Source organism: Heterobasidion irregulare, assembly GCF_000320585.1.
Source record: "Heterobasidion irregulare TC 32-1 unplaced genomic scaffold scaffold_03, whole genome shotgun sequence".
In the NCBI taxonomy this organism is placed as follows: Eukaryota; Fungi; Basidiomycota; class Agaricomycetes; order Russulales; family Bondarzewiaceae; genus Heterobasidion; species Heterobasidion irregulare.
Genome location: NW_009258199.1, coordinates 868,544 through 894,340, shown reverse-complemented (window position 1 = coordinate 894,340; position 25,797 = coordinate 868,544). Strand labels below are relative to the sequence as shown.

General features: G+C 52.9%; 12 protein-coding genes across 12 annotated transcripts; 5 read left to right on the top strand and 7 right to left on the bottom strand.

The window, feature by feature from the left end:
- Window positions 1–676: 676 nt before the first annotated feature.
- HETIRDRAFT_46863 (uncharacterized protein) lies at window positions 677–991 on the bottom strand (the record flags this gene model as incomplete). The annotated part of the gene is made up of 1 exon (XM_009544895.1): window positions 677–991. One exon carries the CDS (start codon window positions 989–991, stop codon window positions 677–679), a length of 315 nt encoding a protein of 104 aa, XP_009543190.1.
- A 1,562-nt stretch (window positions 992–2,553) lies between these two features.
- Window positions 2,554–4,795, bottom strand: HETIRDRAFT_62555 (uncharacterized protein; the record flags this gene model as incomplete). The annotated part of the gene is made up of 8 exons (XM_009544968.1): window positions 2,554–2,987; window positions 3,049–3,131; window positions 3,191–3,373; window positions 3,432–3,624; window positions 3,716–3,994; window positions 4,049–4,312; window positions 4,363–4,520; window positions 4,576–4,795. 8 exons carry the CDS (start codon window positions 4,793–4,795, stop codon window positions 2,676–2,678), a joined length of 1,692 nt encoding a protein of 563 aa, XP_009543263.1. The 3' UTR covers window positions 2,554–2,675.
- A 180-nt stretch (window positions 4,796–4,975) lies between these two features.
- HETIRDRAFT_170366 (Esterase/lipase/thioesterase) lies at window positions 4,976–7,302 on the top strand (the record flags this gene model as incomplete). The annotated part of the gene is made up of 11 exons (XM_009545336.1): window positions 4,976–5,105; window positions 5,161–5,282; window positions 5,341–5,458; window positions 5,511–5,566; window positions 5,620–5,790; window positions 5,842–5,928; window positions 5,985–6,324; window positions 6,397–6,644; window positions 6,692–6,854; window positions 6,928–7,130; window positions 7,195–7,302. 11 exons carry the CDS (start codon window positions 4,976–4,978, stop codon window positions 7,300–7,302), a joined length of 1,746 nt encoding a protein of 581 aa, XP_009543631.1.
- A 302-nt stretch (window positions 7,303–7,604) lies between these two features.
- On the bottom strand, window positions 7,605–8,740 carry HETIRDRAFT_425480 (uncharacterized protein; the record flags this gene model as incomplete). Its single annotated transcript, XM_009545335.1, has 7 exons — window positions 7,605–7,723; window positions 7,792–7,868; window positions 7,962–8,095; window positions 8,165–8,240; window positions 8,320–8,406; window positions 8,471–8,665; window positions 8,721–8,740. The coding sequence occupies 7 exons, from the start codon at window positions 8,738–8,740 to the stop codon at window positions 7,605–7,607; spliced, it is 708 nt and encodes a 235-aa protein (XP_009543630.1).
- An 89-nt stretch (window positions 8,741–8,829) lies between these two features.
- Window positions 8,830–10,448, top strand: HETIRDRAFT_123629 (uncharacterized protein; the record flags this gene model as incomplete). The annotated part of the gene is made up of 8 exons (XM_009545334.1): window positions 8,830–8,868; window positions 8,916–8,981; window positions 9,033–9,061; window positions 9,111–9,457; window positions 9,506–9,861; window positions 9,920–9,975; window positions 10,024–10,247; window positions 10,312–10,448. The coding sequence occupies 8 exons, from the start codon at window positions 8,830–8,832 to the stop codon at window positions 10,446–10,448; spliced, it is 1,254 nt and encodes a 417-aa protein (XP_009543629.1).
- Window positions 10,449–10,567: 119 nt separating this feature from the next.
- Window positions 10,568–11,611, bottom strand: HETIRDRAFT_155232 (uncharacterized protein; the record flags this gene model as incomplete). Its single annotated transcript, XM_009545333.1, has 3 exons — window positions 10,568–11,181; window positions 11,250–11,361; window positions 11,432–11,611. The coding sequence occupies 3 exons, from the start codon at window positions 11,609–11,611 to the stop codon at window positions 10,640–10,642; spliced, it is 834 nt and encodes a 277-aa protein (XP_009543628.1). The 3' UTR covers window positions 10,568–10,639.
- Window positions 11,612–11,710: 99 nt separating this feature from the next.
- On the top strand, window positions 11,711–14,937 carry HETIRDRAFT_381163 (uncharacterized protein; the record flags this gene model as incomplete). Its single annotated transcript, XM_009545332.1, has 9 exons — window positions 11,711–12,066; window positions 12,120–12,747; window positions 12,820–13,006; window positions 13,057–13,429; window positions 13,485–13,564; window positions 13,620–13,894; window positions 13,954–14,134; window positions 14,184–14,412; window positions 14,474–14,937. 9 exons carry the CDS (start codon window positions 11,711–11,713, stop codon window positions 14,853–14,855), a joined length of 2,691 nt encoding a protein of 896 aa, XP_009543627.1. The 3' UTR covers window positions 14,856–14,937.
- A 415-nt stretch (window positions 14,938–15,352) lies between these two features.
- Window positions 15,353–17,342, top strand: HETIRDRAFT_46726 (major facilitator superfamily; the record flags this gene model as incomplete). Its single annotated transcript, XM_009544889.1, has 10 exons — window positions 15,353–15,404; window positions 15,487–15,539; window positions 15,598–15,715; window positions 15,766–15,790; window positions 15,842–15,949; window positions 16,015–16,098; window positions 16,196–16,650; window positions 16,727–17,031; window positions 17,083–17,164; window positions 17,233–17,342. The coding sequence occupies 10 exons, from the start codon at window positions 15,353–15,355 to the stop codon at window positions 17,340–17,342; spliced, it is 1,392 nt and encodes a 463-aa protein (XP_009543184.1).
- Window positions 17,343–17,345: 3 nt separating this feature from the next.
- On the bottom strand, window positions 17,346–19,528 carry HETIRDRAFT_34312 (glycosyltransferase family 32 protein). The gene is made up of 2 exons (XM_009544870.1): window positions 19,186–19,528; window positions 17,346–19,131 (listed from the first exon to the last, which is right to left on the bottom strand). Exons 1-2 carry the CDS (start codon window positions 19,485–19,487, stop codon window positions 17,793–17,795), a joined length of 1,641 nt encoding a protein of 546 aa, XP_009543165.1. The 5' UTR covers window positions 19,488–19,528; the 3' UTR covers window positions 17,346–17,792.
- Window positions 19,529–19,799: 271 nt separating this feature from the next.
- HETIRDRAFT_102537 (uncharacterized protein) lies at window positions 19,800–21,471 on the bottom strand (the record flags this gene model as incomplete). Its single annotated transcript, XM_009545331.1, has 6 exons — window positions 19,800–20,430; window positions 20,508–20,677; window positions 20,730–20,880; window positions 20,958–21,115; window positions 21,225–21,325; window positions 21,393–21,471. 6 exons carry the CDS (start codon window positions 21,469–21,471, stop codon window positions 19,800–19,802), a joined length of 1,290 nt encoding a protein of 429 aa, XP_009543626.1.
- Window positions 21,472–21,679: 208 nt separating this feature from the next.
- On the bottom strand, window positions 21,680–24,587 carry HETIRDRAFT_62543 (uncharacterized protein). The gene is made up of 7 exons (XM_009544967.1): window positions 24,180–24,587; window positions 23,622–23,888; window positions 23,422–23,565; window positions 22,815–23,368; window positions 22,565–22,760; window positions 22,247–22,504; window positions 21,680–22,184 (listed from the first exon to the last, which is right to left on the bottom strand). Exons 1-7 carry the CDS (start codon window positions 24,444–24,446, stop codon window positions 21,906–21,908), a joined length of 1,965 nt encoding a protein of 654 aa, XP_009543262.1. The 5' UTR covers window positions 24,447–24,587; the 3' UTR covers window positions 21,680–21,905.
- A 315-nt stretch (window positions 24,588–24,902) lies between these two features.
- On the top strand, window positions 24,903–25,758 carry HETIRDRAFT_381154 (uncharacterized protein; the record flags this gene model as incomplete). The annotated part of the gene is made up of 4 exons (XM_009545330.1): window positions 24,903–25,160; window positions 25,216–25,320; window positions 25,372–25,480; window positions 25,534–25,758. 4 exons carry the CDS (start codon window positions 24,903–24,905, stop codon window positions 25,632–25,634), a joined length of 573 nt encoding a protein of 190 aa, XP_009543625.1. The 3' UTR covers window positions 25,635–25,758.
- Between the last annotated feature and the right edge of the window lie 39 nt (window positions 25,759–25,797).

Here is a 25,797-nt window from a genome sequence, read left to right as displayed (position 1 = left end):
GGATGTGACACGAGATATCAGAGCTCGTTCAACAATTGACGTACCCCGACCCCCTAGCTGCCGACCGAACGAAGAGCCGTCCAAATTTGCGGGGCTTCAAAGACAACATCGTCTTTATCAACCATAAGAATTTGACAAACCTGAGGACGAGCTTCTGCAGCTTCTAAAGCACGATGACATGGTTGCAACAATCTCGAAACAAACCACGTATGTCCTTGGACAATAGTTTTTTTTTTGGATGAGTGATGAGATCGGCACGCGCCGGACTAGGTCCGTCCGTGCCAGTCCGCTGTGAGCAGGAGTTTCACCTGATAGTCATTCAAAGGGGAAAATGCTTTATGCACATCTCTGACAGGATGTGTGGTTGAACGTTGAATCATGAGAAAAAGGGAGCTCAAGGGCATCACATTGTAAACAGGGCCATACAAGCTATGTCCCTAAGAATTTGGTATTCCCTACAGGATGATGGATACTCTCTACGCAGCACTTTAAAATTAATGGATGAAGTATGCAGTTAGAGATCCATGTACTTGTGCCTGCGAAAAGTATTTGAACAGGTGACTGTGACATGACATGTCTCCTGGTTTCTAACTGTCTCCTGAGAGCAATTGTAAATAGATTGACAATTTAATAGTCTTTATGAAGAGCTAGGAATGTCTTTTATACAATACAGTAGTTAGAATCTTGTATGCCAGCCTTTTGCTGCCTGAACTTGTGCAACCCTCTCTAGCATCTTCCCGGTATGTCTCTGAATCTCCTCCTCTGTAATTTCTTCCCATGTATGCTGTGCTGCTAACCATAGGTTTTTGAGAGAATTACTGGCACCTGGGGTATCAGCAACATGGTTTTTGAGCAGCAGCCATAACAGCTCGATAGGGTTAAGATCAGGTAAAGATGAAGGATGTATTAGAAGTGTGATGCCCAGTTTTAACCAAGCAGATTTTGTGAGGCAGCTTGTGTGGGCTGGTGCTCCATCTTCGACAACAAGCATGAGACATATCTGCTACTGCTCCATCCTGTCGAAAAAATCCTTTAGAGGCCCTTCAAGAACCTGTGCAATATACTCTTTTGCACCCAAGCCTCTACCTTATTTTTGGCCCTTCTTACTCATGGTTGCAGGTGGGAATTCTAGCTTGATCAGTGGACCTTTCACACTATGTGCAATACACCCCCAATACCATAATGGATTTACAACCACTCTTGAAGGTTGGCTGTATGCATCAGGGAAAAGCTCCATATCAAATTAACCATAGTTAAGCATAAATATAGCTATATTTCTACTAATTACCATTAAGGATTTTTAGCTTACCCCCCCTCTAATCCTGAAATTATAAGATCTAATTAGAGCTAATTAAAGCTAATTTATTATATGGATTTTCGGAAAATATCAACCAACCCACTCCTATGGCTTCTCTACTACTATTATACCTCTAATCATAGAGTATGCATAGAGCTTACTAATCAAACTAAAGTTGCACCTTATTACAGACTTGCCCATCACTAAAATTGAACCAACAACCTCATGCCTGCACACTCCGGACTAATGCTCTAAACCACTAAGCCACAAAGTCTAAATTATTTACCTGGTAACCTAAATATGTTGATATGAATAAGGCAATCTCAACATTTCTGATTTTCTTACACATTCATCTTCCATCTATTCTATATATAAAGGGGTCAATAAATACCCTAAAAATCAGGGCTTTCAATATTTGAATTTAGACACCAGACAACAAAATAGTAAACCAATAGAAAATAAAGAATACAGTAAAAATAGAATTGTAGCACTTGGATAATTTGGATTTGGGATATGTAAAATTGTAATTAGGTTATAGATTTTAATGGGACTGTAATAATATAGACAATGTCCCCTTAATCACAAATTTGGTCATAAAGTTGATTACAGATAATATATTCTAATTAACTTAGATTAGTATTTTGAATAATTAAATCTAATTAAGAGAGGAGGTTGCTGATGACGAGAGGTGACTGCAGTGATGAGTGTTGAAAACATGATGGATAGATAAATTCACTTCAGCTTCGTTGCCCGCTTTTGTGATAAATTATCTACTATTCAGCGACTATAATATTCCACAAGACCCTATGAGCTATTGGCTGTCGAATACACTGTGCTCCCCCTAGTCCCCTCCTCTCCTCCTTTCAGTGTCTTGTCTGCTCCATTTGTCTAGCCTCCAGATCATGAGCTCTTCTTGAAAATCCTGCTTCCACTTCCCCCCACTCCAAGATCCTTCTTCATGCTCAATCCATTGATGCTGGAGATCCTGGTGCTAAGACTCAGTTGTCCAGTCGAAAATCCTTGTTTCTAGGCTTCGTTGGTTTTCTCTATGCTCATCCTGTGCGCGCCTTGTCGCGTCTTCCTCCCTTGCTCTGTTGTTTGCATACTGGCTCCAATTAAAATATGCGACACCAGCATCTTGGACATACAGCGCGATCCGCGAAGCTGTTTCGGTGTCGCATTTGAATTTGGATTTTTCAAAGCGAAGAAGTGCTTGTGATATCAAAGGCATGCCCCTGTGCTGCAATGGTGAACTGATGCGAGATATTAAGGTAATTTGAGGACATTGCATATGCATATCCTTCAACGTAAGGCTGGACGCGATGGTACATAAAATAATATAGTGTGACATGCCAAATCAAGAGCAAGAACCACGTTTCTACTCTTCCCCGGGGTTCTTATACCTTCTGAGCGCCCTCTCTCGACTTTCATGATGATCTACAATCGGCCTCGGATACCCCAACTTATCCGCCAATTTCGCTGACGGCTGATGCACATCCTTCCCCCTCACGTCCCGCAGCTCCGGCACGAACGCGCGGATGTACTCGCCTGACGGGTCTGTCTTCTCGCTTTGCAGGTACGGATTGAAAATGCGGAAATATGGCTGCGGGTCAGTGCCTGTGCTAGCGCTCCACTGCCACCCGCCATTGTTGGACGCAAGGTCGCCATCAATAAATTGTTGCATGAAATGCTGAAATGGAACGGCAGGGCTGAGCAGGGCAAGCAGAGGGCAGCACAGGAAAATTACGCACGCGTTCGCCGAGTCGCCAATCAATCATAAGGTCCTTGGTGAGGAACATGGCCGCGATCATGCGTGGGCGGTTGTGCATCCACCCTGCATCAAAGAAAAACGATCAGCAAGGTGCCATCAAGGGACAAGACAGGCGATCTTACCCATAGTGTTCGCCTGCCGCAAGGCGGCGTCGACAATTGGCACGCCAGTGCGGCCTTCCTGCCATGCCCTGAGATGTTCCTCGTTCGTCTCCCACTTGACATCCGCGTATTTCTCTTGGAAGGGCCGGCCCATGGACACCCGCGGAAATGCGACCATAACGTGCGTGTAAAAGTCGCGCCAGGCTGTCAGAAGCCACATATCAATGGCTCTATCCGTCCTCGTGCTCTACAGCCCACTCACCAATCTCCTGTACCCACATCCCGACATCCGACTCTCTATCAGCGCGCACAGTTTTGATGCCTAGGAGAGTCATGCTCGCCCAGATGAGCTCTCGTGCGGATATCACGCCCGCGGAAAGGTACGGGCTCAACCGGCTCGTTGTATTCCTGTCTGCCCTGTCCCTCTCCGCCTTGTACACAAGCGCTCTGCTTTTCTTGTCTGAAGAAGTAGCTTTCTCAAGGGGGTTTGAGAGACCGACATGCGACTCGCTGGATTTGGTATGGAGAAATAGGTCAAGCATCTACTCGGCGAGCACGGGTCAGTGTGTATGCATACAGATAGTAGGCGATGCTCACTTGTTTAGCAGCATCATGGCCCGCGGGCCAGACTTCTGACATCTTGTCTCGATCGGCGCACTCAAACCCTTCAACTGATGGAGGAATAGGGGTATTAAACAGGTCTGCGAATTTAGGATGCTCGTGGATATCCTTAGAGTTGGGGCTCGGGGCCGGGGCTTCACCCAAAAATCGTGGCAGGTCGCCGTTGAGGGTAGGCAGCCATTGGCGCTGGAACGGCGAGTAAACCTAGAGAGGATTATTTAGGACAGCTATAGGATGAACGCAGATGATGAAACGTACAGTGAACGGCTTGCCGGTCTTTGTCTGAAGGGTGTCTGGTTCTACGACAAGTTTGTCGTGGACAAAGGTCGGACGGACACCCTGCTCTTTCGCGAGCTCACAAACATTGATGTCGCGACGCAGCTCATCGACTTCATACTCGATGTTTGCGAACAGACGAGTGACATTCCACGATTTCAGGAGAGATAGAACGCGAGATGGTAGCATTCGGCGGGGAGTGTGGGTCACGGTGTGCAATGGAATGTGCAGGCCCGCAAGGGAAGACTGAAAGTTAATCAGAAATGAGTCGTTTTTTTAGGAACATGTAGTCTCACCTGCAGAATAGAGAGATTCCTTAAGGTAAAATCTACCCTGCGTGGACTCCTGTCGTGAGCGGCGTAGTCCTGTGGACTAAGAATAAAGAGGGCAAGGAGAGGTATGTTATCCTCCTTAGCTGCCGAAGAGGCTTGCGCGAGCGCACGATTATCGACGACTGCAGAAAGTGTCAGCGTGCTCACACCAAATTGCAAGTTGTCTGAACGACTCACTTCTCATATCTTCCATCCTCATCCAATACACAACTGCCTCGCCTTTCTTAGGAGACTTGACGACATTACTTAGGGCGTTTAGAAGCTGGGGCAGAGGTCTATGCGCATCGACCTTTGCGGCTGCGTCTGCTGTCGCGATTTTGCGATGGACGATCTCTACGTCGGAACGGGGTTTCTTTGATGCAAAAGGAGAGGGGCTGCGAAGTGAGCGTTTAGGCATGATGGACATATAAAGAGGGGGTATGTAGTACTCATGGTGTGGATTGATTGCTTTTGTACTTGTGTTCGGACGTGACGTCGTCGAGAGACGCGTCGTCGATCGCGCACTGGGATCGGGACACGTGATGCATCCCGCCCTCTTCTGCTCGGATTCGCCGCCGGGTTCTCTTTCCTCGCCCATATGGTCTGCACTCGCGTCTGTCCCGTACTGTTCTTGTCCCTCCTCGTGCAGTACGTACATGGTGTACAGGTTCAGCTCTCCGGAACTGTCGTCGTTGGCAGCAATTTCGCGTCTCAAGAGTTCTTTGGAGGTCCGTCTCTCCTTTCGACGTCTAATGTCTTCTAATGGGTTTTGCTTTTCTCTAGGGATTCCCTTTGCCGAGTCTCCTATAGGTCACCTTCGCTTTGCACTACCTGTCCCCAAGTTCGACTTGGGAAACCTCTCGACGTTTAATGCAACCACTTCCGGACTCCCCTGTATTCAACCTGTGTGTCTTTCTGTCATCTCTTTCTGTCGCGAGTGCATCTGATGTATATTTTCTCAAGTGGACACAGTCGCGCATATCAGAGGATTGCCTCACCCTCAACGTCTTCCGGCCTGCAGGCCTGACTCAGAATTCCTCCTTACCCGTCATGCTATGGATATATGGCGGAGGGTTCATGAGTACTCATCTCGTGTCTTTGCTTCCTTTTTAATACCCATCATGGTCGGGCAGGTGGGTCATCATCTGCGTCGAACGGGTCTGCGCTAGTTGACCGCTCGATCCATCGTGTATGTACACCCACGCCCTAGTCTGTCTCTCGCGGTCGATGAATTCATTACAGGGGACGCCTGTCATCTATGTCACGTTCAACTACCGCCTAGGTCCGCTAGGTTTCCCCCAAGGCCCTGAAGCAGCTGTCCGTGGCGCTCTCAATCTCGGACTACACGATCAATGGACCGCGTTCGAATGGGTACAAGCGAACATTCACGCGTTTGGCGGCGATCCTGAGAAGGTATGTCGTACAGCCTCGCTACATCAAACATGGATTAATCAGACATTGTAGGTCACGATCTTTGGTCAGAGCGCTGGCTCCATTTCGCTTGCTCTACATTATCTGAACGAGAACTTCACAAACGTCGCCAGAGCCGCTGTAAGTGCATTTGCTCACCGGCCTTCGTGGTCTAGCCATTCACAGTGACCTCGTAGATATTTGAATCTGGCTCCGCATCAACTCTCCCCCTGTTCGGGCCTTCACACCTCCTCCCTTCCTGGCTTGCATTCGCTAGAGGCACACCCTCCTGCACTTCCTCTCTGTTGTTCACCGAGAACGAGAACGATAGAGAGACGTTTTCTTGCTTGCTCGCTGCGACGTCTGATGAAATTCTTATCGGCGAAGAAGCCGCACTAGCTTATGGCCAGCAACAGTTCCCGTTTATACCCGTCATAGACGGCTCGGAGGGCCTTGTTCCCGATCTGCCTAGTCTGCGACTGAGATCGGGTGCTGGGAACAGAGTGCCGTTCATCGCTGGAACAGTTCTAGATGAAGGTGACTGCACATCCTCTCTTCGATCTCTTGAGCCGGGCTCACGACTCATTAAACCTCAATCCACATCCTTAGGCACGTCTTTCGTCCCCACATCGATATCTTCGCCGAAAGAGACCCACGACGCGATAGTCAAGCTATACACTCCCTCCCCTTCGTGCAATGGAAATCTGACTCTCGACATCGCAGCGGGAGCCCTGGTCGCCTTGTACGATTCACCGGACATGCGCTCGCCATTTGGCACAGGCAACGCGACTTTCGGGCTCAATGCAGAATATAAGCGCGCGGCAGCCATCGGTAAGCCCATGCTGGATGCCTCGCCAGTGTGAACGTTCCAGAGCCCCACTCGTGGGGTTTGAGCTGTGCACAGGCTTACGCGCTGTCTTGTTTCTGCCCGCCGCGGATGCCAGTCGGTGACTTGTGGTTCCAAGCCCAGCGCCGCTTCTGGACGCAGACCGCATCCGCAAACGGGACGAGGGTTTACGGATACCTGTTCACCGAACCTCAACCTCACAATCAGCCGTACCTTGGAGGTGAGCTTCCTCATTGTGGATAATGGGCCCGCTCAGGCCTGCCTGACGTTCTGGCCGACGCACGCGTGTCTAGTGCCACACGCCTCCGAGCTGGGTTACATTTACGGGGTGATTTCTGCGAGCGGCGACGTTGAGGAGGTCCCTATAATTGGTGGTGCCCTGCCGCCTCTCAGCTTGGCGATGATGGATTATTGGCTCTCGTTCGTGGACTCCTTGGATCCGAACGACGGGCTGGGGAGCCTGCGCCCGAACTGGGAGGCATATGGGGATGATCAGGTCCGTCATCCTCACATAATCATCGTGCTTCCTAACGCTCGTTATGACATTGTTTTATTAATAGCGGATAATGCAGTTCCAGACAGGGAACACGACGCTTATTAGGGATGATTATCGACGCATGGCGATCGACGACTTTATCAACGAAAATAGCAGGCTTTTCCAACAGTGAGGCTTTGTGTCCTTGGTTTGTCCTTGTACAAGATAGTGTGTTGTATGAATAGGGCAACAAAGCGTTATTGTTGACCTATGTAATATATGGATCGCGATAGATATACGAGATGAGTACTCTTCTTTGACTCAGTGGAAAAGGTCCGATATGGGCGAGCGGACTGCTTGAAGCGGTTGAATCACCAAAAAATGGTATAAGATTAGACGAAGGATACCAGATACAATTTTACGTATGCAATGCACAATGCGAAAGCGATGCAGGAGTGCGGACCATTTTCCTAGTATGAGCGACGTTGAAACGGGTCAGTCATCGAGGTCGAAATCGGAGTCGTCGTCGCGCTCTTGTCGGAAGCGGCTGCGAGAGACAGTCGATGTCACATTTCGAACCGCAGGTACAAACTCTGAGGGTTTGATGACAACGCCTGCGGAGGAGAGGGGAAACATGAGATGGTCAAGGCGTGCGGGCATGAGAGGGCAGTGGGGTTCGTACCGGATTGCTGCAGCCGGAGCTCGAGAGTGGCGGTGGAGAAGGAGTCCTTGTTTCCGAGTTCCTCAAAGCCGACAATTCTTTTCAGGCGCGCGATGAAGTGAGCGATTTTGTCACGACTTGCGGATAGGTATCCCGCGAGGTGAGGAAGCCGGGGAAGGACGTGCACTCACCGATCCTTCGTTACGCCATTCACAAAGCCTATGACACACGGGAGGACCTTTACGCCCAACTTTTCGACGAGGAAAGGCACGCTTTCGACGAACACGCGGAGGAAGAGCGTGTGGAAATATTTCGGTGCGATGGCCTATGAGTCCCGAGGGAACGGTGAGCGGAGGATGCACGGTTCAAATGAGTGGAGGGCGCGCAGACGCACAGCGAGGTGCTTGTCCATGATCTCGCATCGCCGGAAGTTTGAATGGTAGAAGTGGATCACGCAGCGTGGCTCGGTCCTGCGGGGAGGAGAAGACGTGTGATGTGCCGTCATATTCACAACATGCACGGGGAAGGCAGAGCGGAAGGCAGACTCACGCACTGGTCCGAATAACGAGCTTTTCGTCCGACATCTCGGTGTACTTCCCGTGGTTGTCCTCGCGCATCTGCTTCATGAGCTCCATCCTGCACAGCGAAGCGGAGACATGTATGAGCAGAGCGGAGGAGCAAAGGAAGGGGTCAGACGCACTCGCGCTGCAGCTCCTTGACGCCGTGCTCGCGGAATTTGGCCTCGTCATCCTCGATCTCGGCTTCGAGCTGCGCGAAGAGCTCATCGTCGTCCAGGTCCTCATCGTCTCTGTCTGAGCGAGATCGGGAGGTGGATGTGGAAGGCGCAGCGAGCTGAGCGGCCAGGAGGGCGACTTTGGGGTTGCGCGGGCCTGTGCTGTCGAGAGACCCGTTTGGGTCGAACTGTCGATGATTCTGTGTTAGAGACTCACTATACGTCGTTGTCGGCCATGGTCGCTCGTGAGGCGGGATGAGAGCCCAGAAAGGAATGTACCAAGTCTGACGTAGTGCCCGCCGCAAGGCTCCTCACACTCGGTCACCATGAAGCTTGTCGGCAAACACATCGAAAAGGACCACTCGGTGAGTGCTTGCTAGCTGCAACAACGCTCGTTCTCACATTTCAGCAGGGCCATGTCACCGTCAGACCCGAGGAAGACGAGGACATGTGGCATCTCTACAACCTCATCCAAGAGGTGCGATCGCTCGTCCCCTGCCCTGTCCTTAGCATCTCAATATGCTTCTAGGGAGACCGCGTCCGTGCCCCTGCCATACGGTGTGTGTTCATCCAATCCATCTCGATTCGTCCTCTGATATATCTGCAGCCGCGTCCAGAATGTCTCTGCGACGGGATCGACAGAGTCCCATCGCATCCGCACAACTCTCACTCTGCAAGTCACCCGCGTCGAATTCTCCCCCTCCGCTATTCCCTCTTCCATGGAATCAACGTCGTCGGCGCCTCCACTGCCGACCGCATCCATGCAGGTCTCCGGCCGTGTCGCCGTGGAGAACGCTCACGTCAAGCTCGGAGCATTTCACACCCTCGACATCGAGGCCAATCGTGATGTTCGCATAGAAAAGGCGGAGTGGGACAGCATCGCACTAGAGAGGATCAGAGATGCTTGCGTACCTGGGCGTGGTGCAGAGGTAGGCGCGATCGTATGTGGAGAAGGCAGGTCATCTTGCGATCTCGAAACCTTAAGACTCATGTTCCTCCCAGGCACTGCTGCGTTCTGTCTCCTGTCTCAGCATATGACCGTCGTGCGACAACGCATCGACGTCCCGATTCCTCGCAAGCGCACGGGTTCTGCGACAGCCCATGAGAAGGGGCTCGCGCGATTCTACAACGTGCTCTACCAGACGTTCCTCCGGCATATACCGTATTCAAGCCCTGGCCTCCGAGCAATCGTCATCGCAAGTCCCGGGTGGGTTCGGGACGCCGTCTTTGACCACATCATGGCGGAGGCTACACGAACGTCCAACAAACCTCTACTTGCTGCACGGTCAAAGTTCGTGCGTGTTCATGTGAACAGCCCTCATGTTCATAGTTTAGTGGAGGTGCTGAAGAGCCCAGAGGTGAGCCATCCGTGCTTCCCATATTGGCCCTGAGTCCTTCTCATCAACTCGGGTATAGATCGTCGCGCAATTGAAAGAAACAAAATTCGCTCGTGAGGGCATCATGCTTGACAAGTGAGTGTGTCCGGATCGAGCCTCCTTCGTAGCTCACCATCGCCTCAGGTTCTTCAAAATGCTCGGCTCAGACGAGCAACGAGCATGGTACGGACCAGACCACGTCGCTCTTGCGATCGACCGAGGCGCGGTCGGCACCCTCCTCATCTCCGACGAATTGTTCCGTGCGAGTGACCCTGTGCTACGCAAAAAATATGTTACGCTCGTGGAAGACGTGCGCGATAAAGGGGGCGAGGTGTTGATGTTTTCAAGTATGCATGAGAGCGGGCAGCGTGAGTATCCCACTAGAATGACTCGATTACTCAAACATCCCCTGATATATTCTCCCCACTGCAGAACTTAACCAGATAACGGGCATTGCTGCGATCCTCACATTTCCGCTGGACGTGGAAATTGTGGAAGCGGAAGAGAGGGAAGCGAAGGAGGAGGAAGAAAGGAAAAAGAGAGAAGGTGAAGGTGGAGAAGGAGAATGATTGTGTACGTGAGCCTCTTTACTACACAGACGATATTGATGTATTCCCCGTTGTACGGCTAGCACAGACACACAGCATGTATCCGATGGTTTATATCTGTATTAACCCCCCTTCCTTGAGGACGGTACAAGCACACTGATGGATTGTATTTGATACAGTTGTAATGTCATAAATTATGTGCCTTGGCACTTTTATTTCTGCTGCAGCCTTTCGAGATACGCGGCCCACCCTGCCTCCTTATACCTCTCAGCCTGAGCATGCACCTTTGACACATCTAGACTCCCGGGCTTCCCGTAGATGCCTCTCCCTACTATGATCACGTCGCATCCGCTCTCCAGCACCACCTCCCTCGGCGTGCGATACTGCTGGCCCATCCCATCGCCCTTCACATCGAGCCCTACACCAGGGGTCAAGATCAGGAAATCCTCTTGTGTCGTCTCTCTGGCACCATCGGAGAGGGCGACCCCGTCCATCCGCCTTTGGGCGATGAACCCGACGACAAAATCGAGGTGGTTGCGCGCCATGCGAACGGCGTTTTCGGTGTAGGCGCCGCGCGCGAGGGTGCCGGCAGTCGACATCTCGGCGAGGAGAAGCAATCCGCGGCCGAGGGGCTTGCCCACGGATGCGAGTCCCGTCACGACCGAAGGCCCAGGGACGGGATGTGCATTCGTGATATGGGACCAGGAGGCGATCTTGTGTACTCCCGCAGAGTACTGCAGTGCGACGGTATTTCCTGTAGTCCAATGAGAGACAGAGGATAAGCATGATAGAAGAGTTGGAAAGAGATGATGATGATCGCACCGATGTCAGCAAATTTGCGGTCCTCGAAGATGAGGAAGTCGTGCTTTTTGCTTAGCTCGACGAGGCGGTCGATCAACGACGGGTCAAAGTCCTCGATTATGTCGACGTGAGTCTAGTCTTGAGCAAGTAAAATCAGACTCAGGTCGTCCGGCCGAGGGTTCATTGTCGCAAATTATACTTGCCTTGATGAGACAGACGTAGGGACCGACGGTGTCGATGACCATGAGGAAATCAAGCGACTTTGTGACATCGACGCTGACGCAGAGGTTGGACTTCTTGCGTTCTATCGTATCTAGTAGTTGCTTTGCGGCTGGGTTGGTGTGGTTTTTCGCCCGAGCAGCATACGATTGAAGGTAGGCCATGGAAGTCGTGTTGGGGAGGAAGGGGGGCGAGATAAGATAAGATCGTTGACTGCCCAGATTGGATTCCGAAAACATCAGCTGCTTCAACACTCCTCTCGCATGTCTGCCTCTCCTCGCGTGCGTGAACGCGAAATCGACCACGACGAAACAGCAGCTCCCTCTGCGAAAAGACAAAAATTCGAGCAAGATGTGTCAAGCTCTTCTGCCCCATCAGAAGAAGCTGGTGAAAAACGCGTAGAAGCTTCATCTGCACCACTCGAAGCAAGCGATGCGGCATACTCTGCTATACCAGAGGAGCCAGAAAGCTTGTTGCCTCCTAGCCATTCTTTGCTAGGAACAAAATTTTTATCTCAGCCGAGTACCGATGGCCACGTTCGCATCTTGGAGACAGATGTCGGGATCTCAGAGTACATCGCGAAAGATGTACCGAAAATCGACGGGATAATCAAGCAAAGGTGCGCTCTGTCGCTCTCGAATGGTGACAGAAACTGACTGAATAAATCACAAGGTTCACAGACTTTCTGGTGTACGAGGTCGATCTCGATCACAACGTCATACATATCAAGTCTCTGGACATGCCAGAATCCCCATCAAAAAAGGACAAAGATGAGGCTGCGCCTGTGACTGAGCTTTCTGCCTCAGGCGAAGCCATGCAAGGCATCGAATCTACATCAACTCCTGCAGACGCCAAAATTGTCGAGGAAACACCATCTGTGGTCCCTGCAGAGCCTGCTTTCGAAACTCCTCAGCCCTCTGACGCTCCTGAACCCGTCACTCCAGAAACTCCTGCAGACCCTTGGCCTGAAACCTTCACGACACGCCTCGCGACCTTCCTTTCCGAGGAAAAAGTCGCTCTGCTGAAGCAGATGTTCTTGGAAGGACCAGAGCCACCGTTCGTAAGTGATGCCGGGTGGGGAGGTCGCTCGACGACGAATGAGGTAAGTCCATCGGTCGCCGAGACTGTCGAGGAGAAGGCAAAAGATGAATCTGAGGAAGTCGTCGAGAAAGAAGTGAAGGGTAGAGGGAAGCGCGGCAGAGAAAGAGGTGGGAGAGGCGCCCGAGGAGGCCGAGGCGGGAGAGGTGGACGACCAGGAAGACTTGGTGCGAGAGAGGACCATAGGAAGGTTTTATCAGATGTGTGTTTCTCGTCCTACCTCCCGCTCCATTTTCTAGATCTCATGGTCCACGCAAATCATTGTCGTATGTAGCCTATCGTCGCGAAGAGCACGCGTACAGAACTCCACCAGGCGGTGAGAGAGCTGTTTGGCGGAAAGCTCGACAGTGAGACGGATACGACCGCGCCTGCGGACGATGAAGGATCTAGAATTGTCATCAAGTGGTCAAGAAGGGGTGGTGGACGCGGTGGTGGTCGGGGCGGTGGTCGAGGTGACAAGGGTATATCTTGTTGCCCCCTATCCTTGGTAACCTTATATTGATTATCATAGGCAGCAATAGCGACCGCCCCTCCCGCGGGAACTTCCCACCTTACATTCACTTCACCCTTCAAAAAACGAACCGTGACACGCAGGATGCACTCGCCTACCTGGCACGGACGTTGCATGTTAATGTGAAGGACCTCTCCACGGCCGGCACCAAAGACAAACGTGGCGTCACCGTTCAACGTGTCGCGCTGCGACGGGGTGGAAAGGCTGTCGAAGACATTTGGCGTCTCGCAAATGGCGTTCCTGGGCGGCATTCGGTTGAAGAAGCTGTGCGAGAAAGGGGGGAGAGAGGCGTCAGAATTGCGGACCTCAATTATAGGAAGGCGGGGCTAGAGCTCGGTATGCTCAAAGGGAACGCATTCGTGATTACGCTCAGGTCTGCCTCTATCTCCATCACTAAATCACCTACTCATTCATTCTTCATCGAACAGGAACGTGCAAGTCGACTCCACGGAAACCTTGAATAGAGCTATGAACTCAATCAAAGACCATGGCTTCATAAACTACTACGGTAGATCGTTCATTACTTCCTTGCGCCGCAATAAATTAAAGTCACATTTTTTCAGGTATGCAGCGCTTCGGCACAGCATCTATCCCAACACATTCCATTGGACTGGCCCTTCTTAAAGAAGACTGGCACCGAGCAGTCTCCCTCATCCTACGCACACGCCCTGGAGAACATCCCGACGTCGTGGCAGCTCGGCAGGCATGGCTAGTAGATGGCGACCTCGATCGCGCACTCGAACTCATGCCTCGTCGGGTCGTCGCGGAGCGCTGCATTCTTGAGAGCTACAGAAAGCAAAATGGCGAGACGCGCAACGCCCTCGGAGCGCTTTCGACGGTGCATGCCTTTCTGCCTTGCTATTTGATTGCCGGTATACTCACCATAGGTCTATGCAGATTCCACGGAATTTGCGGCTCATGTATGTCCACGCTTACCAGTCCTATGTCTGGAATGCGATCGTATCAGAACGCATTCGGACATATGGTGCGGAGAAGGCAGTTGTTGGCGACCTCGTACTCGTGTCAACCAAAGCTACGGATGGCGATATGGAAGTTGACGAAGTTGAAGTTGAGACCGGTACGTTATGTCATAGTGTGAAAACATCATCTCTTATACTCCTATTCAGCGACGGATAACGGTCCAAGCAGAGGAAGCAGAAGGGAAAAGAAACCTTGGCAGCCTGCACAGGTGAAGACGCTCACAGCAGAAGACGTCGACAGGTACTCCATCTTCGATGTTGTCATGCCCTTACCCGGCAAAGATGTAGCTTTTCCCGGAGGCTCTCTCGGAGAGCGTTATAAGGAGTTCCTGCGCAAAGACGGTCTGGATCCCGATAATTTTAACCGGCGTCAAAAGTGAGTTACTTTCAAGCTGTTAACACTCAATTCGTTAACGGTTTGCGCGTGACTATGACAGAGATTACAGCTTGAGCGGGTCATATCGCAATATCATGCATCTGCCGAGGGAGTTGTCATGGGATGTCCTGCGGTATACTGACCCGGACGTTCCTCTCGCGCAGTCAGACGAGGATAAACTGCTCGGATACGATGCGCCAGCTATCGTTCCCGATGGTCGTTTCCTCGCGCTGCAGATCCGGCTGACTCTCGGCACGGCGGCTTATGCTACGATGGCGCTGCGAGAGGTGACGAAGACCGAGACGAGCTCGCATTTCCAGAGCAGCCTCACGCAAGCATCTCAGGATCAACAGTTCAAGAGTGCTGGAGAGGCTACAGCAGCTGATGTCGATCCTAGCGCGGATACCGATGCGGTGGTCGTCGAGGAGTTGGGCGGCGAATAGGTAGGCGGTCGTGTACCCGTTGTAATTATCGGTGTGAAGAAGGCGTACGTGTCGCGTGTGTATTTTTATGACACTGTTCTCCAACATTGCGGGACTCGGTTTCCTGAGAACAATTGAAGACCGCTAGCTGCCATTGTGAGAAATGCGGGTGCCGGCCTCCAAGCCAACTTTATATGGCCGGTGAAGCCTGCTTGGAAAAAGTCTCATGCTATTGGACGACGTGCTCCGAACAACTTTACTACATCCCCACTCCGGATGTTACACGTATCCATAGGGCACATTACAACGGCTATAAAACGAAACGGCCGTCGCGAATGCTCACTCAGTCACTTGCAGCCGCGAACTCGTGTCATAGTCGCTGAGGCAGTCCTGGAGTCTGGACCCACCAAAATACATCACCCCCGCATTTGAAAGCACTCATCATTGCCATTGACCACGTCAGTCCCGAAGCTCAGTCTTATAAGAGGCCACGTCGAAGGAGCTCTCGGTGCGCACAGATGGGCAAAATCGAAACTGTCGTTTTTTTGTCGTTGGTGCTGGATCTGTTCGGTGAGTCCTGCCTTGTATTTGGCTCCGAGCCAGGGGGAAGCGAGCAGCGGAAGCTGACGGGGTATTATTCCGCGGAATGTAGCCTTCACCATCCCCCTCCCGCTCTTTCCACGCATCATCGAATGGTACACCAAGGTACGCCGCACTAGATGCATGGCTCCGTGGGCGTTGAGATGGAACAAATCACTTGAAGAGAGAGACGTCTGACCCGACAGGATTCCTGTCGCGGACACTTGGGTTTGTCTCGACCCTACGAGGGCAGCTATACAACGCGACCAACAACCCGCAGAGATGGGACATTGTGCTGCTCGGTACGTGCATTCGCGATTCACATTGTTCTACTTGTTGACCAGGCTTGAAGGAGGTCTCATGGGCTCCGTATTCTCGTAAGGTCATCTTGACACGCCCGATGCACACAGGCACTCATACTTTAACAGGGCGCTGCAATTCATCGTTTCTCCCTACATCGGCTCTTTATCAGATAAATATGGCCGAAAACGTGTCCTCCTGATCACTATGATCGGCAATATCTTATCAGCGGTTGTGTGTGTAGTCCAAGTGTCTCTGCCGCTTCATGCCCGTGTTCTCAACCATGTCTTCGTGCGCACAGGTGGATCCAGAGCACAACGTTTGCCTCATATATGCTCTCGCGCGTGATAGGCGGCTTGAGCGAGGGAAACGTACAATTAGCCATGTCGGTCCTCGCACATTTCTCATCTCAGCGAAACGCACAGCTCATCATGCTTCATGCATCGCCCCATGGCCCCCATCATGATCCTCGCCCTGGACAGCGCCATCCTGTCTGATGTGACAACGCCCGAAAACCGCGCCAAAGCCCTTGCACACGTCGGCATCGCTTTCGCCATCTGTTTCTGCATCGGCCCGCCCATCGGCGCGTACTTTGCCTCCCGCCCCGTCGCACTGGGCGCGTCTCTCGGCCTGGAGCTCAACGTCTACGCGGCACCCGCCATCCTCACGCTTATACTCCTCGTCGCGGAGACCGCGTTCCTCACCATCGCGCTTCCAGAAACACGGGGCAAGGGGCCTACGTCGGTACCCTCCAAGAAGGTAAAGGAAGGCAAGGCTCCCGCGAACGGTGCGAATGGCCACACCCCTTCTAGCTCGTCCCGCGGCGCTACGGTCCAGCAACGGCTCCAGCTCCTCAAGGCCCTCCGCAGGCTGCATTTCCTCTTCCTTGGCCTCTTCTCCGGCGTCGAGTTCACACTCACCTTCCTCACGTTCGACCGTGCGTCGCCCTCCGCTTTCTACTACCGCTTTCGTTCCCACTAACCTGTCCCACCCGCGGGTCATCCACCAAACAGTGTTCGACTGGAACAACACACAGAACGGCAAGCTCATCGGGTCAATCGGCATCATCAGCGCCCTCCTGCAAGGCGGCTACGTCCGCCGTTCCCTCGCCAAGGTCGGCGAGGCCGCCATGGCGCGGCGCGGCGTGTCGAGCTGCGCGCTTGGGCTCGTCCTCCTCGCGCTCCTCCCACACTTCACCGCATCGCGCCCCACGTTCGCCTTCCGCCTGCTCCAGGGCGCGGCGGTCTGCATGGCGGTCACCTCTGCAACAGTCGTGAACTCGCTCACCGCGCACGCGTCGCTGCAGTGCGACGACGGCGTCACGGACGTCGACGCGGATACGGGGAAGCCCCGCGCGGGCGCGGGGGAGCACCCCGAGCTCGCGAAGGGCAAGGCGCTGGGCCAGTTCCGGTCCGCGGGTCAGCTCGGGCGCGCGATTGGGCCTCTCCTGGGTGCGTGTGCCTCTGTTCGCATGTCGTCCAGCGTCCGGGCGCGGGGTCGCTGACCGATTTCGTTATAGCCTGCGCGTCGTACTGGACGGTCGGGCCGTCGGCGACGTACGCCGTCAGTGCGGTGGCCATGTTCGTATTGTCTAGCAGCATGCGGAAGCTCGCTGCGTCGAGGGCGTGATTTGTGTACTACTCGGGAGATGTGTCATATTTATAGCGTGTCTCGATATCAATCTCTACTCTTGTCCTGTCCAAAGGGAGGGTTCTAGGAACCGACACATTAGTAGCTTACAATTCATGTTCGTTCCTATCGGAATGGCAAGGGGTATCGACGCAGAACCAAGAAATGCACAAGAGATTATTTGGTTTTATAGCGGTACTTGGAACGGGACGAAAGTTCTCGTTTCTGCCACTACTAAGTGAGTTGCGTGAATCCGAGGCGTATGTGTGTATGTGTGCGAAATAGATACGAATACGAAGTAGAAGGAATAGGCCACACACAAAAAACAATGTGTAAAAACGTCTGTCTGAGAACGTGTGAGAACAGCGAGTTAATGACAAGCGGACGCCCGTATCGTAAATAGAGCAGCGGGTGGGAAGGGGGGAGCCAACGCAGAGCGATACCGAACGCCTATTCGATGGGTGTGAAATTAGCGAAGGTACGCCGCGAACCGCTCGCATCTGATGCGGGGGCACCGTACGCCGAGATGGATGCCTCGGAATACGACGGAAGCGACTCGCTGGTGGCGACGCCCTGTTCGAGCTCTTCGGGCCTTCGCTTATCGGGGGGATACGATGGCGAGGGCGAGGTCGTGCGCGACAGAGAGCGTGACAGGAAGGGGGACGTCGTGGAAATGGGCGCAGGGAAGCGGGACGGGGTCTCGTGAGAGGGCAGAGCGATATCGCCCCCTGACGCGAACGCGGGCAGGAAGAAGAGCACGCCGCGTGGTCGTCTGCGGGAGCGCGCGGGAGACCGCAGTACGTCTGATGAAGATCCAAAAAGAGACGCCACTCCACGTCTAACGCGCCGCATTGCGTCCGCGGCAGAGTACGAGGAGGGCGATGGGGGATAGTCAGAGTTTGCGGGCGACGAGGGCCGGATGTCGAGGGAAAGAGGGAGGAGAGAGACGTCCTCGTCACTGCTGGACCTCAGACTGTCAGGAATGTCGGACGACATGCGCTGGGAGATGATGGGGGTGGCTGAGGGCGAGGGGCGCCCGGGAAGGGAAATCCAACCCAAATCAAGGTGCCACCGTCCATTGCGCTCGACCCAGCGAGGCAGCAGGACTTCATACCCACCGATTCTCCGCAGCGCATAGCTTCGCTGCTTGCTGCTAGTCCACAGCATCCGCAGCACGCCCATGACCAAAATAGCAAGGCCTACCCACATAAGGCCTTTACCCCACTTGCCCAGGAACCCAATGAACGCCGCGTCGTCGGCGTGCCAGCTGCTGCCATAGAAGTGAGTGAAGAAGGAATGGGGCGCCTCTTCAGGCTTCGCGTTCTTTCCATAGAGGGACTTGGGTAGGACGCGGATCTCACCGCCCGGATGGTCCGGAGTGAAGGGATGCGAGGTACTATAGAGTCCATACTGGGCAGAGAGGAACATGGGCCCAGTGGAGAACATGACGGTGGGATAGTTCAGAACCCAGTTGTGGTCGAAGGTGACGAGGTTGTGAATGGTCTGGGCGAGGAAAGGATGCCCCTTTTCTGCGAACATGAGGTCGTTGGATACGCCGACAGGGATGGTGCGCGGGAGGATGACAGGATGTACGAGGAGGGGGTCGAGACGGCGAAGACAACCGATATCCAGATCGAGATATATGCCGCCGTAGTGATGGAGGACAAAGTAGCGGATAGCATCGGCGCGCTGGATGGGGTAGGTGTAGGAATCGAAGGTATCCAAGAACCACGGGTAGTGCTCTGCGACGAACTCGCGAGCACTGGCGTCTGTCCAGAGCATGTATTCACTGGAAAATCATCAACCTGAGAGGGGCGAGGGCGAGAGAAGGGGGGCGACATACTATTCGGGCATCATGTCACGACACTCCTGGGAGATGCCCTTCCACCGGTCGGGGAGCGTCTCTGACTTCCAAGTCTGATGGAGGATTCTAGGGATGCGCTCTACTTTTCCGTGTTCTGTAGCGTTCCAGGGGACGGAGAGGTTAAAAGGGGCATCGAGCTCCTGTTCAGTGATGTAGGCAGCGTCGGGAATGGACAGATAGTAGGACACGGAGGATAGGACGACGACGGTGCCCAAGAGAAAGAGAGCGAGGAGAGAGAGACAAATATGTATGCTCCTCCTCCTGAATGAGGGGAAGGCCATGGTGGGGGAAGGAGGAAAGGAGGGTGAAGGAACGACGCTGTGTAAAAGAGTGCGAATAAAGTCTGAGCAAAGGTCTTTTCCCCGCCACTCCTCTTTCGGGCGCCTCCTCTCCGCCAGTCCGCCCCACGCCCGTACGTCCCTGCCGCCCACTCATCGAGTCGCGCTCACACAACTTCTCTCTCTTGCTTGCTTCATCACTGTGCATCCATATGTACTCTGCCCCAGTCGACGTACGTTCCACCCCGCACAGCCATACCAGTGCCGTACCCAACACCGCATAGATAAGCCACTGCCCCAAAGTAGCAACCGGACTCAGGTCCCAGTCGGTCGCAACGGTCGCAGAAAAACCGACTCTATAAACGGCTTCAAGATCTCAGCCGACTCTGCAATCGATCGGTCCTCCCACCGCCGCCCCAGTTCCTCCAACGCCCCACGCGCCCCATTCCATGCAGCCCGAGGCCAGTCCTGTCCCCGCCGCCCCGACCCGAACCGGCCCCTCTCCCCTTGCTTCAGCAAAAACACCTCCAGTCGCGGCTCCGACCGCGGCAGCGGCCGCCGCTCATGCAAGTAATCAAGACAGATCCCCACCGTCCATTCTGCGAGGTGCACCCGCGTCCACGACGGCGCGTGCACGGATTTCGGCGCCGACGCCTCCGCGCGCGTGCGCGGCACGTCGCTCCCCGCCACCCTGTCCACTAGCGCTGCCAGCAGCGGCGTAAAGTGCTCAATTATCTCCAGGTGCAGCGCGTCCAGCGGGTGCGCCGGCGGAATATACACATCCCCGGTGTCGTCGATATCCATCATGTCATCGTCCCTCCGCACCACAGCTGCTTTAGGAGCGGACTGGGCGGCCGCCTGTCGCGACGCGCGGGACGGATAGGAGTCGAATTTTGTAAGATCGATCCCGGCATCGCTGCCAAAAATAAACCGCGCGATTTCATGGCTGGTCCAGGACGGAGAGGGGCTGTGGCTGGGAATACCTGCGCAGTCGCCGGACGGAACCAGAGTGTGTCAGGTTACTTGTAGCCGCAATGAGAAAGAGGTGTCTTGCCTAAGCTCTCCGCCTTGAAGCAGACGTTTTTGTCCGCGCTGCACAGCACGACTGGCGCGCGGTACGCTGGCACGAGTCGCTCGCAGAAGAACCGACAACAGTCGACGATGAGGTCATCGTTCGTCTCTCCGCCTCGTCTCTGAGCGCTCGTCATCAGCGTGACGCCACTGTCAACCCATGACGGTGCCTACCTCCCCTGCATCAAGCACGTTCCATTTGCCAGAACGTTTGCACGTCTCCTCGTGCGTCTGCCCCTTGACCGTCCGCCGCGAGCGCACCTTTCCCAAAAGCCAGGTCGACGCTCTTCGCGCGGCCCACGCAAGGCCCGGCCGCGTTTTCTGACTGCGGACGCCCCAGGAATACATTATTAGCTCACTCACGGAAACAACGACTGCGCAGTCCACGGCGGGGAGACGTACCCGTCGAGTTCGGAGAGGACGACGCCCGGGACGATCACGATGACGGGCGCCGATGTCTGCTCGACGTCATCCACAAACTGTTGCAGGACATCGAGGTGCCCCAAGAGGACGTTGGTGTCGAGCACCAAGTACGCCACGTGTTGCGAGGAGTGCGGGCCCTGTGTACGGCGCAAAGCTAGATACTCAGCTTGGTGGCAAAAATGGCGCAAGGGCAGAACGGGCACGGTGGATTTGGGGGGACGTGAGGTTCGGAGCGTCGGGACTTACCTGCATCTCGACGTCCGCGTTCACTTCATCTTCCACGCGCCGGAGCGTGGCGTCTTGAATCGGCATATCTTCACGAAATGAAGGCATATATGACGGTATTCCTGATACGTTGGGATGTTTTCATGAAGGCCTCAGCGAACGTCTCCGCGCTCCGAGGAGAAAGCTCACCAGGATCATGAATATTTGTATTTGGGACGTAGCTTGTATCCGCGTACGACGACTGTAGAGTGTCAGTGTAAGGGAACATGGCAGACGCACCTATGCGTGGTATGTCGATATCAGCCCTGACGATACGTGCAGAAGAAAGACAAAGACTAGAAGCAAGAGAGGTTGTGCACGGTGGCACAAGCTGGTCAAGGGTTTGAATAAATCGAGGCTGTTCGATCGGCAAATTGTACTACCAGGAGCTTCACGCATACTTTGTGATGTTTGTACACAAGCACCCACAGTGATCTCAACATCAGAATCCAAAACAGATGGTATTATTGCGGGCAATGATACATATGCTTGATAATGTTAATGCCAATGCCAATGCCAATGCAAACGCTCAGGGTAGATAGATGGGAGAGGATGAAGAGAAAATGGAAAAAAGAAACACAACCAATAATGATGAGACTAGATGTATAATGCGAGACCCAACACAACCCAAACCTATTCCAACAACACAGCTCAAGTGCAACTCTATGCCGTGGACAGCAACGTTTTCTTCATTGGCGGTGACCCCTCAGCCTCGCTGCCTAGGCCAGGTACATCTTCGGATTCAACTTTCCGCTTGGTACCTGCGAGCCTCAATGGCGATGACTCGGTCTTGACTGATGTTGTTCGTGGTGGGGTCCCGCGCTGCGAGGACACATCCGGAGTAGCAGAACGACTTCGCACAACAGCTGCATCCATGCGAAGGCGGGCAGCGATCGTAGTAGCGGATGTTCGTGCTTCAGCGTGGCACGTCGCATGATAAATCTGTGTCAGGAATAAAAGCAGACATGAGCAACCACTACAAAAGAGCAGAGCAAAATATGTACCCGATCTTCGACTTTGACGGCGTTCAGCCACACCCACTCTTCGTCTTCCTCTTGAAACTCTGATTTCAAAACCTCCTTACAGATGGGACATGCGATGTGCTTCGCCTCATCTCCAGGCGGCACAACCACGAACTGAGCGCGTAGCTCTGCATCACGCTTCGCAGCCTCGGCAGCGGCGACAGCTTTAGCATTCAGAGGACGGGACTGGTCCGCGTTACCTTTGCCTTTACTACTCGCAGAAGTGTCGTGCACCCAATCCTAGAAAGGGCGTTCTGTCAGTGTCACACATTAGCGCTAGGAACATGCGATTATCCACACCTCTGCACCAACGAACCAGCTACGACTGTGACCACGGCCAACGTTCTGGTTAGCTTTCCTGTTCTGTCTGAAATGCATATCAAGGTGATCCTGCATTTGTTTTCTACCCGTAACAGTATCCTGGAATCTGATCGCACACTGTTTACATTGCACGGGTAAACGATCATAAAGAAAATGAACTATCCGCGAACGGCGCCTGAGAGAGATTGTCGGATCAGTCGCGCGGAAGAAGGCGATCCAAAAGACTAACCTCGAGATATCAGCACTTGTGAACTTGATGTTCTCAGCGAGGATAGCTTCTCTATAAGCTCTTGCCTCATCCCTATCAAGATCTTCAGGAGGCGCAGGCTTACTCTCCTCAACCTCGCTCGCTGTTGTTGTCGTGCCAGCTCCAGTGGGAGTACCGGTTGCTGAGACTACACCAGCCTTCAATAGAGCCTCGAACAAGTTGGATATGTTAGGCATAGTAACTGTTGAACTTGTAGTGGTAGATGATGGACCCGCGGTTGAAGGCAGGGCAGAGAGTGGCGCCTCAATTTGATCAAACGATGGATAAGGATTTGACGGCGGTTGAGAGTAAAACTGCTGGACGGCAGGCGGCAAAGGAGGCGGCGGCTGAGCGACAGGCGGAGGATACGATGACAGACCGGTGTAAGAGGCAGATAAATTGGAAGAATATTTGCTCGGACCAATAGACGGAGCAGGTTGATTAGGGGGAGGCGGACGTGCAAGACTGCGTAACTTAGTAAGGATCTGACGAAGTTCTTCTTGTGATACCCCACCGTCCTCGACAAGTTTTCTCAACTAAGTTGAGATAAATTACTGACACGCTATTCCGAGTAGAAACAATTACGCACCTGATGTAAAACACTGACATCATTTTGAATCACAGAGTCAAATGGATTGGACTGGAGAGCTCGTTCTGTTTGACCAAGGGTGAATTCAAGTTCACTGATAACTTGTGATTTAGAGATAGTCCCAGCACCCGATGGTAAGGACGACTGATTGTGAAAGACATGAGAACTATGAGATAATATGATAGCAAAAGGCAACGCACGTCATTGATTACGCCTGAGCCCCATATGCCTCGCTCGATCGCAACCTGAGGACCTACACCAAATAATTCTCTACCATGAGGACCGCCGGTACGCCAAGTCAAAAGCATTTCCTCCATTTTACTACGGACACCAGGCTCGACGAGACCATATGAATCGAGGAAAAGGGAAGTGACGACCGAGGCGAAATGGCGAGCGTACGGGTCATAGACGTTCTTCGAAACGGCATCTAAAAGATAGAATGAAGGGAGCTTCATCCAAGGAGGCACCTAACGATCATGAAACGAGGAGAATTAGTCAGCATCACGGTATGACGAATCAACGACAGAAAAAGAATTGCTAGCTGAGCTTCCAATATGCGCGCCGCCCTCATAGGCTAAGCAGGCACTTGCGTTTCTTTTTTCTCTTTGTCTCAGCTACACTACGCTACCACTTTACATACATACACAAGGCGCAAAGCTACATCATCCTATAGTCGAGCTACCCATCTGGCGTCATGCAGTCGACATGGAATTGCGGAAAAAAAGAAGAGAAACTAATTACAGAAACAGACCACTCACCTGCCGTATGTGATTCTCGATGCATTGAACAACAACATCTGCCCATCGCGAATACTCTTGTGCAACCATCGATAAATTCTGAATAATGGGCCTGGAGTTTACAGTTAGCTCCGCTAGGCGCATCGTGTAATCGCGACGAAAAGTATTTGGATCAACCATGTAGAGCGATGAGGAAGGCGGGGGATACTGATACGAGGGGTGAGGTTGGAAAGGATAAGTTGCTGGAGGGATCTGGCTATATGCCACATTCGGAGGAAACGTCGACATCTTTGTAGAGGCAAGGGGGAGGAAGCAGAGGTCCGCGATCAATGATAGCAGTCTCACGGATTGGACTATTGACAACCACAGATGTTCGGGCTTATAGCTCGTTCAATTTTACAATGATACTGGGAATCACGTCTAAGTGATGATGGTGGTTGCAATTGAAGAGAGAAAGCATGCGTGGCAGCATAATGACTTGCATTAAAGCTCCGCCCGGTAAACTCAATCCCGCGCCACCGCCCACTGCTCGAATCCAGAACGCCCTAAGCCGTTGCCGACAGCCTCAAGACCTATACTTTAAAGGTGAGGACGAATCTATGTTTCTCGGGAGTCTGCTGTCGAGTTAGAATATAGGTTGGAGGCAGTTGAACGGTGGAATTGCAGTTCCACTACGATGGATTGACTTCACGGCGGAAGGATGCAGTCTTAGGGCGAAATTGCTGATACACCATTTCTCTTAAGATGAGAGACGTTGTCAAGAACGAAGAGCTCGACATTCCCGAGGGCGTCAATGTCACCATCAAATCCCGCGTCATCAATGTCACAGGACCAAGAGGGACGTTGACCAAGAACGTCCGCCATGTCAACATGGACATCCGCCTCCTCAAGGGCAAAGCAAACAAGGTGACTCTTGCAGTCTGGCAAGGCGGCCGCAAACACGTCGCATGCTTGCGCACAATTAAGAGTCTCATTCTCAACATGATCACCGGTGTCACCAAGGTTGGCTGTCTAACGATGGTGACTCTGCTATTTGCTGGCTCACATGAGAGGACAGGGTTTCTTGTACAAAATGCGCGCTGTCTACGCCCATTTCCCAATCAACTGTATCATCCAAGAGAATGGCCGCTCATTGGAGATCCGTAATTTTCTGGGCGAGAAGGTGCGTGAAATCTTATCCGGATTCTAGACAACTGAAACCAAATTTCCCCAGACCGTTCGCCACGTCCACATGCTGGACGGTGTAACAGTATCTGAGAGCAAGGCGCAAAAGGATGAGCTGATCCTTGAGGGTGCTGACATTGAGAATGTCTCACAATCAGGTAAGTCTACTCAGTTTGTCGTGGGTATCTTCCGCTGAAATTCTCCACTCCAGCGGCATCTATTCAGGGTATCTGCCGGGTGCGGAACAAGGATATCCGTAAATTCTTGGACGGTATCTACGTGTCGGAGAAGGGCACAATCCTTCAGGAGTGAGCGATTGGTGGCGGTGGTTGGGACGGCTGGTATTCCATATTCACCAAAAGTCGCATGTGTCATGTCATTACACTCGGTATTTTTCTTTTTTATGAGATCACAATCATGCATTCATGCATACCACTATGTTCCCCATCTCATCGCTTTCTATATTTTATTGTTG